Genomic DNA, 17,975 nt, shown 5'->3' on the forward strand with positions numbered 1-17,975 from the left:
CAGTTGAGAAACGAACACGGGTTATAATATCCCGAAACGATATATATTTTAAAAAATATTTGATTGTTACAGAGACACGTGACATCGAATATGTTTCTTGTACATCTGCAGATATTTGCATTTTGTTTTCCTTCATTTGCTGTAGCATTGGACAGATTCATTCCTGTTCCTCTACGTCTTGGTTGGGAAATTCTTCGATGTGCGATAGACGTTGTTTTCACAAGCCTGTATATATTACAGTCAGTTTGTAAAATGTGATTCTCTGAGGCAATTTATGAAATGTGTAAATATTTCAGTCGTTTTGACTGAAAAATCTGTCCATTTCTTTAACAGATTGACTAAAATTGATTAAGATGATCAAAAGAGCCTATAAACATCACAATAGATTATTATGTAGGATTAGAAGCCAAACAATATAGAAATGTACTTTTCATCGTAACATTTTCAGTCTCTTGGCGATGATATTAAACATCAAAATGTTTGGAATTCGTTATCATAATAATACAGATGGACATATTTTTCAAACAGTTTGTAAAATAACTGAATATTCAGGCTTTAAATAAATTTCCTAAGTGAAAATTTTGCACATTTTGACTGTAAAAAATTTAAACACGATAAAATAAGCAATACTCAGGAGAAATATTTACTTTGTGTTGCAAGTCAAAATATTGTGAACGAAAATTGCACAGTTACCAAGCAAGTGACTTATCAAAATTTCGTCACCATTACCGATGCTACCCACAAAGATACCTACATTTCTTTATTATTTCCAAAACTGAATTTCATTTTGTTAATAGATGTGACCATACGCCCTTATGCTATCAATAAAAGTGACAAATGCGCTTACGCAGCACAAGTCGTGAGCTAGTCTAGGTTTCTGCTATATCATCCGGGTACTCACGGGAAAAAACAATAACAAAGGCAACAACCAGTCCCAGGGAATTGCTTTAGATCAGTGCCCCTTTAAGGAAAGCCCAACGAGCATTATGTTTTGAGTGACTATTTCTTTCACTAGAGGCTTGACCAATGTGTGTGTGGTGACTCCCTGACACTGTTCAATCTTGTTCTGGGACATTACCTGGATAATAGAACTCATTGGACACTGTTGGATTCAGTTTTATGTATTATATTTAACATTATTGTCTTATATCATTAATTTTATACTTTTCTTATCACTTTGGGGGCTCTCGGTTTTTACCTCGCTTTGGGCTTTGCAAGTCAAATATTCTGTAAACTATCCTTATATGGCTTGTGGCCCCCAAAGTATTTACATTTTCACTCATACCCGCAGGGTATCACCCTTTGTGCTGATTTTCATTTCACTCACACACGCAGGGATCCCCCTTTCTACTGACCCACAGGGCAAACTTTCTTATCTGGTATAACCTTTTCAGATCTACCCGTAGGGTTCTAAATCATTTTCATATATATTTCAAATTTACTAATGCAACCCGCAGGGCTGCCTTTTCATACTACTTACCAGCAGGGTAAGTTACTTTCCAACACCAAGTCAGCCCACGAATCTTATGCCATGTCTTGTATATAAAAAACATTTGATCGTACTCAATTATTTTTGTTATCACTGCACAAAAGGTTAATTTTTATATTTTTGTTTGTGCATTGATCAACATAGCCTTTCACCTATTATAAACATTGATGTCTACACAACAGATGTATATATTTGTCACCTACGTAAGGTTTTTCCCTTTATATCCAGTTGTCATTTATCATTCAGATTCGTCCGTGAATGATCACATTTCTTCTCTGTATCAAGTTATTATTTTCTATCCCAGAATGCAAAATTTTTTCTACAGAGCATGCTCAGTACTACGGATGTGACGTCATTTTGTTTATCTATATTAACAACAAGAATCTCAATGTCATTCAGCTTGTTTCCATTGTTCTCTCAGCTGTCATTACGACCCTCCGTCCATCCCCATCTCCACTAAGGGGCTGGCTCGGAAGGGGCTTTGCAAGTCAATCATTCTGTAAACTATCCTTAATGGCTTGCGCCCCCCAAAGTATTTTCATTTTCACTCAAACCCGCAGGGTATCACCCTTTCGCAGGGTCTCTAAATTACATTGCCCGCAGGACAACCTTTCTTATCTGGTATAACCTTTTGAGGTCTACCCGCAGGGTTCTAAATCCTTTTCATATATATTTCAAATTTACTTATGCAACCCGCAGGGCTGCCTTTTTATACTACTTACCCATAGGGTAAGTTACGTTTCCAACACCGAGTCAGCCCCCGAATCTTATGCCATATCTGGTATATAATAAACATTTGATCCTACTTTTTGTTGTCACTGAACAAAATAGGGGAACGCATGTGCATTTCAATTTGCACGGAACTCACGTGCATCGGGTTACCATGGCTGTTGCCGTGATGCGTTTGGGCGATTGGTTTTATTGTCGTCTGCTTTGTTTTTTTATCATCATATTTCATTTTTAGGGACAAGGTAATGTTGAATTTTAGAAACTATGACAAAATTTACCCAGATATTTAAATGACAACTTTTTATGCAATGTTACTTGGGGTAACGTTTCTTTTGCAGTTCAGTATACTTGAAAGAAGCGTCAGAGCAATCATTAAGCTTATCCCTATGCAACAAACATCGATAAAAAACTACCTGGAGATCTTAAGTGTGCATAATAAAATTTACATGTGGTTTCTGATGCTACATTACACTAGAATTTTCACATACTGAATGAACACAAAATATAACATAAGTTACATCCAAAACATATGTAAAAGGTTCTTAACGATATAATTGATAAACTTACACTATGAATGGCTGAAGTTCGACTTGATATAGCAAGCAATGCTAAAAACCAATGTGGGGAACCGACAGGACCAATGTCGCTGTTGCGACTGATAAACGTTTTAAAACTAGCTCTTCCGGTCCTTAGCCAAGCACATGATTGAGAACAGTAAAATAAAAAATCACTGTTACTTATAATGGCACAAGAATAGTCCAGTAGTCCATGGCAAGTAGAAAAGTTGCTTTCTTTGATTTTTTAAGCAAATCAGTGGAAACGAGAGGTTCAAAGGCTTCTGCTATTAGTGCTGATAGGCCCACCAATAAGCTTCATTTCAGAAATATATGTGGAATGAGCGCTAGAATCTGTTTAAGATTGGATGAATGCCGATCATTAAACTGTAATGTTGTAAAACTGAATGTTGAGTCGATCGAAATCCTTCAATAGTTACTTGCCAAATTTTTTACCCTTTCAAAGGTGTAAGAGAAAACCAGCATCCACTTGGATAGAAAAGGCAACATCACATAGGATACATCATCGTCGCCACTATATAAACTTATCCCATCTATATAAAGGAGAGGAAGACGTTATCCATCATGTAGCCACAGCTTCAGTGGCAGATTGAAAGAATCCGAAGGCTTGCATCTTCTGCAAGATAACTTCCAGTCAGTGTGATTTGGGCTGAGAAGACATTCGTACAAGATGTCGATCTGGGTTGACGCAGAAGATCTTGACGTGGAGGTAGTTGGAGAGGCCATGGAGGAGATAATGTGTAAGCGAAGAGATCTGTCAAATCCATCAACAAGGCACCTTTCTGTAATGCCCTCAGGCCTGGTATTGGAACTTTGTAAATTGGGAGCCAATGATTCAGGCAAATCGCAAACAAATCCAGATGTGGAATTTCCCATATTGAAGTGATCCAGGTGAAGGTGTCTGGGTGGAGAGTCCATTCCATAGCTACAATCCTTCCACATCTTGACAGACTGTTGGTTAGGGTGTTCATTTTCCCTGGAATATGTCTTGCTTCCATCCAGCAATTGTATGAGATGTCTAAGTCGAATAAATGAGAAGTCTCTATCATCAGAGAACAGGGTGATTACTCCCTGTTTCTGTATATAAGCAAATACTGTGGCGATCAGGACTGTGGAACAGACAAGGAGATATTTCATAAAATCTGGATTGCATAAAATATCGCCTTCATCTCCCTGCAGCTCCCTGAAGATCCTTCTCCGCTTCTTCTTTGAGCCCTGTATCTAGAGATCCTCAATGTGGGCTCCTCAGCCCAAATACGAGGCATCTGTGAACAGATGATGTACTGGAGGTAAGTAAGTGAGGGAACTGGCCATCATGTTCACCAAAGACTTGTCTGCTGCAAAAAGATCATCTAAGTACCCGTGTAGACAAACCAGATAGAGATGTATTAGGGATCAGGAAGAATTTGTTCTTGAGATCAATAATCATCCTCATTTCAATGGTATGTTTCTTTGGTACCAAGAATACTGGAGAATGAAAGCCCTTGCTGGTGTCTGTGTCTTGGAGTATCTGATGCATTGATGGCAAGAACAGCTGCCTTTAGTTTTGCTACTTTGAGATTGATCGGAGTCATAGATCAGAATCCATAGACATAGCCAAATCGATAGGGTTGGTGACTAAAATGGGAGTGGGGAAGAGTCATCCATGGTCCCCACGACCTCCCGACTTGAAGCCTTTTTTTGTGAGAACGCTGACGTTTGTAGTCAGATTAACGAAAGGAATCCGATTGGTGTTGGTAACGATCTGTTCATAAGAAGGTTTGAAAGGATTCCTTGCCAGAAGAAATAAACTTCTTCCAAGCTGCTTCACAGAAGGGAGTGTCTCTGGATTGGTCTCTTGGTTGTTTTGATGATTCATGAGCTTTGGCCACTAGGCTGACTGAAGACATTTGAAATCTCTCAACCGTGTCTTGTCTGACCTCATCACAATCTTCCCAAGTTGATTCTTAAATATCTTGTGGGCTGGGATCATTATCATCTTCTTGACTTGATTCGATACTGTCCTCAATTGTGATGGGAGCTGCTGATGTTGCAATTGGAAAGACATCCAAACCTGCATGGTAAGAAGTTCCTGTTGCATCTTGACGATGAGACTGTGGAGAAGACCAACTTGATCTACCCAAATAGGCAAGGGGTCTGCCGGCATATTGTCTTAAGATGGTTGTAAAGGAGGTATGATGAGATGGACTCCAGCCACAAACCAATCTATGTAGGCCCGAATATCCATGGAATACCTTTTGTCTGTTGACAGATCATTAACTCAACTAGCAGGTAGGGATAATTTCATTTTTGACCAACTTAAGAAAGTTGTCATCCAAAGTTGTTTACTCTAGGAACAGTGAGTCATGTGTCCAGTATAAATTTCTCTTCAAATTAGGAAGCGGAAGTCAATCATCATGCCACAGTTTTTGTAGATCATCTAAGGCTTGATCCATAATCCCTCTTAAAAAGCTTGGCCATGGCAAAGTTTGGTGAACATGAGATGTAACGGGGATGTGGCAACTGGTGTATTCTGGCATTTGAGAGGGAAAAGCTTGGGCTGTACAGGGAGGGAGGTCTGGCATGAAATGGTATAGGGAGTCCATTAATTCCACAAAGAAAAAAGGAGTGGAGGTAATACTCATCCTCATAAGGGATGTGTGAGAGGCCTGACCGGCAGTCCTCCAGCTGGTGAGTAGCAAAGTAGTCTAGCAGATCCACCTAATCCCTGTGTGGGTCATCCTCCAACGTGTCTAGGATTCTGGTAAGATCTGTGAATCGGTAGACTGTTGTTTAACTGAAGCTCCCACATGGGAGTCATGCAGTTGGCTTTTAATCTGTGGGAACCCATGTGGGAACTGTATGGTGGTTGAGCTGTTCAGTAACGGTAAACCACATAGAGCCGACAGACGAGATTCAAATAAGGAGGTCATCTCGGCCTTCTGTTGAGCAAATAATTGCTCCGGCCTACCTTTAAAATACAGTACCTGAAACATTTCAAATACGTGACAATACCCTATGACGTAATTTGTGGTATTTTGTTGCCAGTCACACCAGCGAAACAATGCCCTGTGACATCAAGGGTCATCGAGTGTGCATAAGCTCCTCCCAGTGATCTATCATCTCTAAACGCACCGGTGTTGCGAGTTTTGAATATTTGTTAACTAAATATAGCCTGCAGCGGCACATTTTATAGCAAGCGCTACTTTACGAAAGCACTTTTATTTTTTATTTCGTTTTTCTCGTAATTCAAGTGGCTAAAATGGTTATAAATGGGAACTAATATACATATATTATTTTTTCGGTTCATTAATTTTTATTATTATGCACAAGAATGCAGTTTATTCGGCATATTCTATTGGCGCTGAACACATCGAAATGTCGCCAGTGTTCGGGTAGGCTACCCCAAACTCTATCCTTAGTCCTTGGATCCCCTTTACGATCAATCACCCCTTTACGATCATTAGGCTTAGGTACCCGTTTAGTGGCTATTATAGATTCTATAGCGACTCATAATATTCTTCACACAAAAACGTCGAGCAAACAGAATGAAATGGTTTTGTGTCAAATATTTTGGCTACTGGAAACTTTCCTGGGACATTCACACAAGCCACTTTCACCGGCTACATTTTTTCAGTACTGTTTCAAAAGCGAACTCACCGTTGAGTCGTCACTAGCCATGCTCATGCCTCCCTTGTTCCTTACTATTATCCACATCATCGTTACAGCGTTCCCTACCACATTTTTCTGTCACAAAATCCACCGACGAATTATTAAATGCCATGTCATTCATGCCTACTCACGAGTTTGACGTCTGACGCCTGACGCCTGGAGCCGTTTTCAGTTCGCGCAATATCGGCTCATTCCTCCCCACTCGGTATCTTGTAGATTACGGAATCGGACGAGTGTGCCAAATGGCATCGGGATCATTCGTAAGTGTCCGTAGACTAAAGTCACGAGACACCATGCCTACCCGTAACCTTCGAAAGTGTCCGTCACCTATTCGACCCCTTTCGCTCAGTTCCGTAACGTCGTAGGCATGACTAGGTAAATTTGCACTTAGTTTCACAGTGTGGACGTAGCTCAGTCAGTTAGCTGTCGGGCTAACAATCCGAAGGTCGCGAGTTCGCGTCTGACGGATTCTCACAAAAACTGGTTGCTTGTCTTTCAGACATGTCACCTACGGCAGAGATTGTCCTCATGAGAAGTTGTGGTACTGTATTCTAAAGGTGCTCCATTGCTCCAACAGAGAAACTGGAATGTTGGAAGAAGGAGTCGTCGTCTGAGGAGCGGTCGGTTGATTAGAAGGTTGTGTAGACAGCGTGTCAGGTTGAGACATCAATTTTTGTCTTGGCCATATCTTTCCTCTTTGCCTTTTGAGTGACTCTGTGGGTTTAGTAGAAGCCCAACGCTTATCTTCTGTGCAGATTCCAGCAGGCTATAGGAGAGTTCTTCGAGATCATAAATCAGCCATACTTATGACAAGTTTAAGGAGAGGGAGATGATACCTTCTTAAAAAGTTGCAAAAAACATCAATACTTATTTAATACTCATGTATTATAAACATCTAAAAAGACTACTATGTGTAAGTAAAGTAATGAGTTTGTTTACTGAAATGGGGTAGAATATTGTAACTAAAACTAAGTGCTGGAGGAGCAGTACATAGCATGTCAAGCACACAGAGGTAAGGAGTGAGCGCCTTTACTTGAGTGCTATTGCAGGACAATTGATTGTTGTATATTTGACAGCGAAGAGGAGTTGTGTTGAAAATCTTAAAGTCTAGTTTAGTGTGATAGCAGCCAAAATACAGGAATTTGGCAATGATTTAATAGAGGGAAAGGATTCGTAAGAATAATATAGATTGTTTGTGATTGTATGGTTAAGTTATATACAGGCTTACAGGCCTAACAGAACTCTTACTTGCGCGTCCATTGTCCAGCCCGTACAGCCCCAGATCCATGAATCAGAACAAGCAGTTTCGATTGGGTTAATGCACCCTTGCTGATGAAGATGAAACTGTGTGGTTCCTCTGTTGGCGTATCAATCTGATAAAACAAAATGAGCAACATTATCTGTAATGAAAACATATCATGGCAAGTAATGAGTTCTGTTTAAGAGGACTCCATATCTAAATTTGAAATAATATCTCCATTGCATTTTGAATGCTGTTTACGAGGAGAAACTCACATGAGTAACTGATTATGAGGAGATGCTCACATCTATGACTGTTTACAAGAAGCACCTCACATGTATAACTGTTTACAAGGAGCACCTCACATGTATGACTGTTTACAAGGAGCACCTCACATGTATGACTGTTTACAAGGAGCACCTCACATGTATAACTGTTTACAAGGAGTACTTCACATGTGTGACTGTTTACAAGGAGCACCTCACATGTATGACTGTTTACAAGGAGCACCTCACATGTGTGACTGTTTACAAGGAGCACCTCACATGTATGACTGTTTACAAGGAGTACCTCACATGTATGACTGTTTACAAGGAGTACCTCACATGTGTGACTGTTTACAAGGAGCACCTCACATGTGTGACTGTTTACAAGGAGCACTTCACATGTATGACTGTTTACAAGGAGTACCTCACATGTGTGACTGTTTACAAGGAGTACCTCACATGTATGACTGTTTACAAGGAGTACCTCACATGTGTGACTGTTTACAAGGAGCACCTCACATGTATGACTGTTTACAAGGAGTACCTCACATGTATGACTGTTTACAAGGAGTACCTCACATGTGTGACTGTTTACAAGGAGCACCTCACATGTGTGACTGTTTACAAGGAGCACTTCAATGTATGACTGTTTACAAGGAGTACTTCACATGTGTGACTGTTTACAAGGAGTACCTCACATGTGTGACTGTTTACAAGGAGCACCTCACATGTATGACTGTTTACAAGGAGTACCTCACATGTATGACTGTTTACTGGGTGCACCTCACATGTATGACTGTTTACAAGGAGCACCTCACATGTGTGACTGTTTACGAGGTGCACCTCACATGTGTGACTGTTTACAAGGAGCACCTCACACGTGGGACTGTTTACAATGAGCACCTCACATGTATGACTGTTTACAAGGAGCACCTCACACGTGGGACTGTTTACAATGAGCACCTCACATGTATGACTGTTTACAAGGAGCACCTCACATGTATGACTTATACAAGGTGAACCTCACATGTGGGACTGTTTACAAGGAGCACCTCACATGTATGACTGTTTACAAGGAGCACCTCACATGTATGACTGTTTACAAGGAGCACCTCACATGTATAACTGTTTACAAGGAGCACCTCACATGTCTGACTGTTTACAAGGAGTACCTCACATGTGGGACTGTTTACAAGGAGCACCTCACATGTATGACTGTTTACAAGGAGCACCTCACATGTATGACTGTTTACAAGGTGAACCTCACATGTGTGACTGTTTTACAAGGTGCACCTCACATGTGTAACTGTTTACAAGGAGTACCTCACATATGTAATTGTTTACAAGGAGCACTTCACATGTGTGACTGTTTACAAGGAGTACCTCACATGTATGACTGTTTACAAGGAGCACCTCACATGTGACTGTTTACAATGAGCACCTCACATGTATGACTTATTACAAGGTGAACCTCACATGTGTGACTGTTTACAAGGAGCACCTCACATGTGTGACTGTTTACAATGAGCACCTCACATGTATGACTTATTACAAGGTGAACCTCACATGTGGGACTGTTTACAAGGAGCACCTCACATGTGGGACTGTTTACAAGGAGCACCTCACATGTATGACTGTTTACAAGTTGAACCTCACATTTGTGACTGTTTTACAAGGTGCACCTCACATGTGTAACTGTTTACAAGGAGCACCTCACATATGTAACTGTTTACAAGGAGCACCTCACATGTGTAACTGTTTACAAGGAGTACCTCACATGTGTGACTGTTTACAAGGAGCATCTCACATGTATAACTGTTTACAAGGAGCACCTCACATGTGTAACTGTTTACAAGGAGTACCTCACATGTGTGACTGTTTACAAGGAGCATCTCACATGTATAACTGTTTACAAGGAGTACCTCATATGTGTGACTGTTTACAAGGAGCACCTCACATGTATGACTGTTTACAAGGAGCACCTCACATGTGTAACTGTTTACAAGGAGTACCTCACATGTGTGACTGTTTACAAGGAGCACCTCACATGTATGACTGTTTACAAGGAGCACTTCACATGTGTAACTGTTTACAAGGAGTACCTCACATGTGTGACTGTTTACAAGGAGCACCTCACATGTATGACTGTTTACAAGGAGTACTTCACATGTATGACTGTTTACAAGGAGTACTTCACATGTGTGACTGTTTACAAGGAGCACCTCACATGTATGACTGTTTACAAGGAGCACCTCACATGTGTGACTGTTTACAAGGAGCACCTCACATGTATGACTGTTTACAAGGAGTACCTCACATGTATGACTGTTTACAAGTAGCACCTCACATGTGTAACTGTTTACAAAGAGTACCTCACATGTGTGACTGTTTACAAGGAGCACCTCACATGTATGACTGTTTACAAGGAGCACTTCACATGTGTAACTGTTTACAAGGAGTACCTCACATGTGTGACTGTTTACAAGGAGCACCTCATATGTATGACTGTTTACAAGGAGTACCTCACATGTGTGACTGTTTACAAGGAGCACCTCACATGTATGACTGTTTACAAGGAGCACCTCACATGTGTAACTGTTTACAAGGAGTACCTCACATGTGTGACTGTTTACAAGGAGCACCTCACATGTATGACTGTTTACAAGGAGCACTTCACATGTGTAACTGTTTACAAGGAGTACCTCACATGTGTGACTGTTTACAAGGAGCACCTCATATGTATGACTGTTTACAAGGAGTACCTCACATGTGTGACTGTTTACAAGGAGCACCTCACATGTATGACTGTTTACAAGGAGCACTTCACATGTGTAACTGTTTACAAGGAGTACCTCACATGTGTGACTGTTTACAAGGAGCACCTCACATGTATGACTGTTTACAAGGAGCACTTCACATGTGTGACTGTTTACAAGGAGTACCTCACATGTATGTCAAGCAGTGGAGGAGACATGCCCACGTAGTAATAATGTCGACAAGGACGTAGAGGAGACATGCCTACGTTATTTGAATATTATAAACACATAGATGAGGAAATAATGCCTATGCTGTTTCAAAGCTTGAAAGATCAAGTCTAGAGATGCCTGACAGTCTCTAGTGGTGAGGTAGATATGTCTCTACCTCAAGTTGCTGAGTATATTGAGGACAGTCGAAAGACTAACGATGAATTCACTGGGGACGAAGGACAGAGGGTCGATTTGTCTCATAGCCTGGGTGAAGACCTATAAATCGGTCGTGGTGTGTAGATGATTAGCCAATCATACCGGTAATATGTTCAGAAAGTTTTGCCTAGTCAGAAGGCTATTGTGTACCTCCTGTTGAGGAGAGGAGATGTTTTGTGAATGATTCAGAATATGATACGGATTTGCGCAAAGACAGTTGACAAGGATTCAACTATGTGAGTTAGAAAGAAAATACGACTGCTAATCAATGGGACCGAATTGACATTAGAATTTAAAGAAGTTACATGACCAGGCCTTTAGCTCTATCAATATTCAACTGACCCACAAGTACAACATATTGTTGACACATGAATTGAGACTGTATGAGCATAGCGCTGTGTTCTGCGGTTTCCTTAATGTTGGTAGACATATATGGGAAGTTAATATGTTGTATGGTACAATGATGACGATCAATTGGGATTGTTGGATATTGTTTTACAAATAGGAACACTATGGTTTCATAGGGATAGAAAAAACCCAACTGAGATCAGATCTAGAAATCTGAGAGTTTACTTGGCTATTTGTGTTCTACAGGACCGTTCGACTTCGCACTTAAGGTGATGATGACACTACTGGTGATGTGGAACTCGGTACCATTGGCGTCATGCGTTCCGGATATCTATCGTCTTCACTGGGGTACTACCTTCAGTCACATGGGAAGACTCTTAACTTATGAACAGACGTGGTATCATACGTTTGCTATTGAATTGCCCAAGATCTCTAACTATCCGACTCTGCCTCGAGATGTTTGTAAGAATGCTAGCCTTCTAAGGAATCGCACGTCCTGTGATGAGAACATGAGGGCTGTAATTGAATTTTACTTATCGCATACATGATGACACTTTAAACAACTTGGTTGATTGGGTCACTTTGATCAAAAACATTATTCCTCAAGGTCCAATTCCTGGTTCTCAGACTCGCTCTAAGAGAGCATTGCTACCTTTTATTGGTGAATTCTCACATAATTTATTTGGAACCGCCCATGACAGCGACGTGAACATAATACAACAACATATCAATATCTTATCACATAGAATGAGAGCGGAAGAAGCAGCTTTTAATTTGTCACAAGATTACATGGGTTCGTACATGTCTAAGGCCAATGACAGAATGGACGGTTTGAAGCAAGGTATAATTGCAAATCATAATGAACTGACTGAACTGATAAATGTAGAGGATGGTAAGATACGATGGTTTCAGGCCATGTATGCACATTGGATACCACTTGTTGCAAAGGAGTTACATTTTGCTACTATGGTTGAAAATAAGATTAATCGGTTGAGCACAGGATTATATAAGTTGTTAGAAAATGTACTATCACCCGAGCGGATACCTTTCCGACATTTAAGGCGTGCTCTATCAAAAATAAGAAGAGCATTGAAGGATAAATATCCAAATTTACATCTGGCTCATAAGGATTTGCCATACTATTACACAGCTACCAAGGTACATTATGTAAGACATGACAGTACTGTTTATGTCACTATGATGTTACCAGTAACATCCAAAGATAGAGAAACACAACTTTATCAAGTTAAGTTATTCCCAATTCCTCTAAATCACATTTCTGGTGATGCCACAGTGGTTGGTGAGACCATACCATATATTGCCATTTCCACAGCTGATGAGACGTTTTTGGAATTCACAAGTGATCAATATGAACTTTGCACTCAAAATCAAATGCTTATAAAATGCCACAATCTACCAGCTCAAAGATCATTTCAAAATCATTCATGCAATTTGGCTTTGTTCCTTAATGATATTGACTTGGTTCATGAAGTTTGTGAAATTGGACTTGTTCCAAATGGAGCAGGTCATTTCATGTTTGAACTAAATTCTGGCGACCTTTTGTTATCTGGAATTTCCAAAATTGTCTACTCTAGTGCAGATAAGACCAAGACGATGAAAGGCTGTAGTTTGTGCGTTATACCATTGTTGTGCAACTGTAGAGTGGATGGAGACGGAATGACAATACCACCTAGACTGACAGGATGTCATGAAGCAACCACAAAAACTAATTTCAAATATCCTCTGAATGTAGGGCTACTGAGACACTACTTTTCGGCAGATGATCTCAGAGCAGAAGTGGAAAATTTCCTAATGGATGAACCTGCTAGCTATGATATTCCAGCATTTACAGTTGGCTAACCATACCTTTTAAAAAATAATGGGTGATGATAAAAAGATAAGAAATAGTCTTCGTAGAGCTGTGAAACTCGCAAAACAAAATAAAATAATTTACACTGACCCAACCGACCCTATTTTTATGAATAGCTGGACTCCAGTAGGAGGGACTCAATGGCTATCAGGAACATCATATATGATTTATGGATGCTTCTTTGGACTCATACTTTTAACTATCTACATGGGAATTCTGTCAAGAAGGCTATGTGTACTAATTTTGGCTTGTCATCTTGAGAAAGCTTAAGCTTCGTTTCTGAACCGAAACTCAGAAAGGCGTTTTAGATGGCTTCCACCAACTCCATCCCCCACAAAGGCTTCAACCGATAATAACCTGGCAAATATCAAAGCAATGTTTGATATTAATATTCTCTTCTATGCAGAAGTTTTGGTTATCTTTGCCATAGCAGTGTACATTATCATGAAAAGAATGAGAAATTCTAAGACTTATTTGGAAGTAGAACTGGCATCTAGAACTAGATGTACTCACGTTACCTTGGCCACGATTCCAGCTAGTCCATTATATATTAGAAGTTTAGGAACAAACATGATTCCACAATCGATCTCCATTACAAGACGATTGGTAAAATTTGACATGATTTTGTCATAGGGACCTAACAAACTGAGTTTGGTAAATACCATTACTAATGAACGCATAGAGCTACCCAGGAAGGTATCTCTATCATGGGTTAAGGCAGGTAGACTGACCAGAATGATGGATGAGGAATACATAGCAAGTATTTCTCTGATACATCGGAACGTACAATATCCCATAGTTGTTAACGAATCGGGTAGACCTTCTGCTCCACTACCTTGCACCACCGCTACTCAAACAGCTACTGTTAGGGATGTAAAATTAATTTATCCATCAGTTCCGCAGAGACCAGAGAACATTGAAATGTCACAGTTTTAGAAATTTAAATTTAGATTTAAGTGATCTCAGACATACTAGTGTCCTCTTGTATTAATGTTGATGTTATATTGTATTCAAATATGTTGATTATACTTACCTGTATACATGAATATATTGTATACAAATGTGTGTACTTATAAATTGATAACAAAATGTATCGAATTTTTTAGAGAAAATATATCTGTTGTATGTTACAGGTATGTTGAAAAAGGTGCATTGCATTACATCGCAGGTTTTTTGGATTGTTTGAAAATGTATGCTGTATTGGTAGATGCAGATGTTACATACAAAAACATTTGTGATCAATTTTACTGATAGAAATATGTATGTTGTGGCATGTTTGATGTCTTCAATACTTGTTGATGGATCGTATAGGGGATAACCTTCAAAGGGAACATTTGGTAATACCCTACATAAATGCATGTTCAGAAATGTAATATTAAGTTGATGTTGTGTTGATATGAAAAAAAATGGTAATCTGTTGTATAGAGTTTTAAATTGATGTGTTGATTATGAAGCACGATATAAATACTGTAGCTATTTGCTTTGAAGTAGTTAAATTGATACCTAAACAAAACTGAATGTTCTCAATGTATATAATGTACCGTAGTCTACATACTGGCAAGTTATGCAAAAAAAACTAAATCAGTCTGATTGCAAATGTAAATAGAACTGCTTGGCTGCAATCAGACTATACGCTTAAACGTGCCATGATAGTTCACACGGGGGATTGGTGTGGCGAGCTCGTACCCCAAAGTATAGTGAAATTTGTGATATCGCTTGTGATTACAATTATCTCTATAGTGCATACTTCTAACAATTACGCATATTTTTGCCTATATTGCTTATCACGCACTTGCTTGGCTAGTCACCGGTCGTTGACCACTGTGGTACACCTCCAATAGTTAGACGTCTGTGTAAGACATTGTTGTGTCTTACTATATATCTTAGTATTGTGAATAATTATAATGTATTTAGTTGACATCAATTACTTATATACTAAAAATGAACAGGATATAGGGTTACTGGTGCTTTCAGAAATTCCATCAATCATGGTGAAACTGTCACCATTATGCAAGAACAGGTGAGAACATGGGCTGAATGGGCCTTGTTCTTTGCAAATTTGTTGAGCTTATACTGTGGAGTTGACATGCCTGTAGTTATTTACTTAGAGGTACCAGAACTAATAACTCCTTATATTCATAAGGAGATTTTGGCAATCTTCGCTTATGATTTAAAGGAACCTATTTTCGACAACCGGTTGCCAATCGCCACCACTATGAAAAATAGAAGGTACCGAGGATTTCAAATTCCACCCATAACCATGGTCATATATGGGATGTATTTCGGCTTCTTTGACATAGTTAAGTTGGGATTAGTCGGCATGTTGACACCGTCTAATGTAGGAGATTCTCTTATGATTTGTTATACTTCGCCCTATCGAAAAAATTTGATGCCCTTCTTCTATGCTTACCTGCAAGGAGCTGGGTATACTACCGATCAAGTCAATAAATTTTGTGTATTTGGGGATGAAGGTAATTTAAACATTCAGCTTAGGTTGCGGTGGACACCACTTGCCCACAATGATCATTTCCCTTTCCACAATACCTGGAAAAGGTGTGGATATTGCCTAGAAGACTTGTTTGATGTAGACCGTTATGCAAGTAAGTGCTACGAAGTGCAGCATTGTGCATGGTGCAAACGTATGTACCATGCAACATGTACCATGCATGTGTTGATTATTTCGAAAAAGGTTGATTTTGAGCTAAGGGATAGTATTGCTGGCACATTAGGCAGGATGACAGAACAGGACAATGGACATTTGTTTGTTGACAGTAACAACACACTTCGGTGTGAAGTATGTCAGGTCAGGATGGATGCTAACATACGAGGGGATATATCGGATACTCTGTTACTACCCTATTTTGTGGCCCAAAGAAGGTCCGGGACTAACACAAGCTATGCTTGTGAGGTGGTCCGAAGTTTATTCTTGGATGGCATGGCATTTGGAATGATAGGGAATGAGTTTCAGTTCCTCATTCCAGAACTCCAGATGGATGATCCTCTCGAACATCAGGACTTTTATGCTACCATATCAGAGTATCAGTTAGAATTACCTGACGCTTCAGAAAGTCAAACTTTCCACTATCGTACTTGTAGGGATGAGCAGCCTCATTCTACAAGATGGTGGAGAGCCGCTTTCCTTAAAAAAAATTCTCATTTAATGGTACATTACTGGCCTTATTCAGACCAGTTTATTCGAGGTGGATTTTTCACAATAAGAGCAAGTCCGCCTATTGTGGTTCTTAATGTAGTTGATAGTGAAAGTGACAGCGAAAGTGACACTTCCTCAGACTCAGGTCTACATTTTAGAGTTGACCCTGATGACTTGGACTGGTTAATCAAGGGAGTAATAAGTATACACGATTAGGACATTGATGATAAGTTGTTTAGTTGGTGTTGTAAAGTTATTGTGATTTTTGCCTGAAGAAAAATGCTCACATGTCTATATATATATATAGGAAATCAAAACGTTGAGAAGATGTTTTATTTCACAAAACTGCATCTACCGAAGAAAAAAAACCCCTGAAAACTTTACAAAGAATAATTTGATTATGTCTTAATAAGCCTTAACATGTTATTATCCTCAGATAGGTACAACCCAAGACAGATCCTATCTGAGACATTACCTTGTAAAATTTCATTGTATTGATTTTTCTGGTCCTCAGATGCATACACACACAAGTTGTTACATATTCATATTGTACTATTGTATTTACATTTCATATTCTGTTATCATTGGTCAATCGCATGGGACATGCTCTACAACGGGAAGGGCATGTATAACCAGGGTATTTTGGAGAAAGGGTTTTTTAATAATTACTTAAAATGTAGTTTACTAAATTAAGCTTTTGGGTAAAATATAGACGCATATGAGAGAAGTGATTGTGCAGGGTGAGGGCATCACCCCTAGGGCAAGTGATTATTGGTTTTGCTTCTCTTAAGTGATAGAGTACAACTTTTCATTAGTACAATGAATTAGTAGAATTAGTCTTGCAATGAAAATGTCAGAAGGGAGATAAATGGATGGAACAAAGTTGTTAGTCTTGTGGTGATCAAATATTTCTGAACACTACTGCTTGATTGGAATGTCTAAATAACATGATTAAGTATCTTTTCGGGCCTTCCAGTCTGACAGAGTATTTGATGGTATTTGATTTTGTGAGTATGTCCGAGTTGACCAATGACCCTAGGAAAGTAATCAAGTTGGTTAGTCGAGAAGAGTTTGAGGATAAAACTGATTACAATGGAAATTGGGGTTCATTGGGAAATGAGCATTGTGACTCATTTCTCATGATGTCAAATATGATTTTGGTGGGAGGAGCTAAAATTATCATCGATAGTATTTTGTTAGTTGTCCGAGAGTGGTGCGGGGAGTCGGGAGCATACAGCTGAACAGAAAGGTTCACTGTAAATTGGGATCCCGGGTCAGAAAAGAAGTAGAGTTAAACGTTCATCAGAAGAAAAACCATCAGGCTCTTCAACGCATCATCTAGGTATGTGTTGTACTTAAGTAATACAGGCAACAACAAGAACTTATCTGAGGACCATGTGTGTATATTTATGATTAATTCTATCATAAATAAAAAGGACTTGAGCAAACCAGTTGACTTGTGATTTTGAGAGAG

At 39.4% G+C, this 17,975-nt stretch overlaps 1 protein-coding gene across 1 annotated transcript in view; it reads right to left on the reverse strand.

Annotated features, from left to right (window-relative positions):
• The window catches only part of LOC139477990 (mucin-22-like), a 230,692-nt gene that overhangs the window by 82,433 nt on the left and 130,284 nt on the right, over positions 1–17,975 (reverse strand). Inside the window, exon 7 of the mRNA XM_071260407.1 lies at positions 7,693–7,817. Coding sequence (XP_071116508.1) covers positions 7,693–7,817 — 125 coding nt within the window. The remainder of the gene's footprint in view (positions 1–7,692; positions 7,818–17,975) is intronic.

Source organism: Haliotis cracherodii, unplaced genomic scaffold, assembly GCF_022045235.1.
Source record: "Haliotis cracherodii isolate W230 unplaced genomic scaffold, xgHalCrac1.p SCAF_1, whole genome shotgun sequence".
NCBI lineage: Eukaryota > Metazoa > Mollusca > Gastropoda > Lepetellida > Haliotidae > Haliotis > Haliotis cracherodii.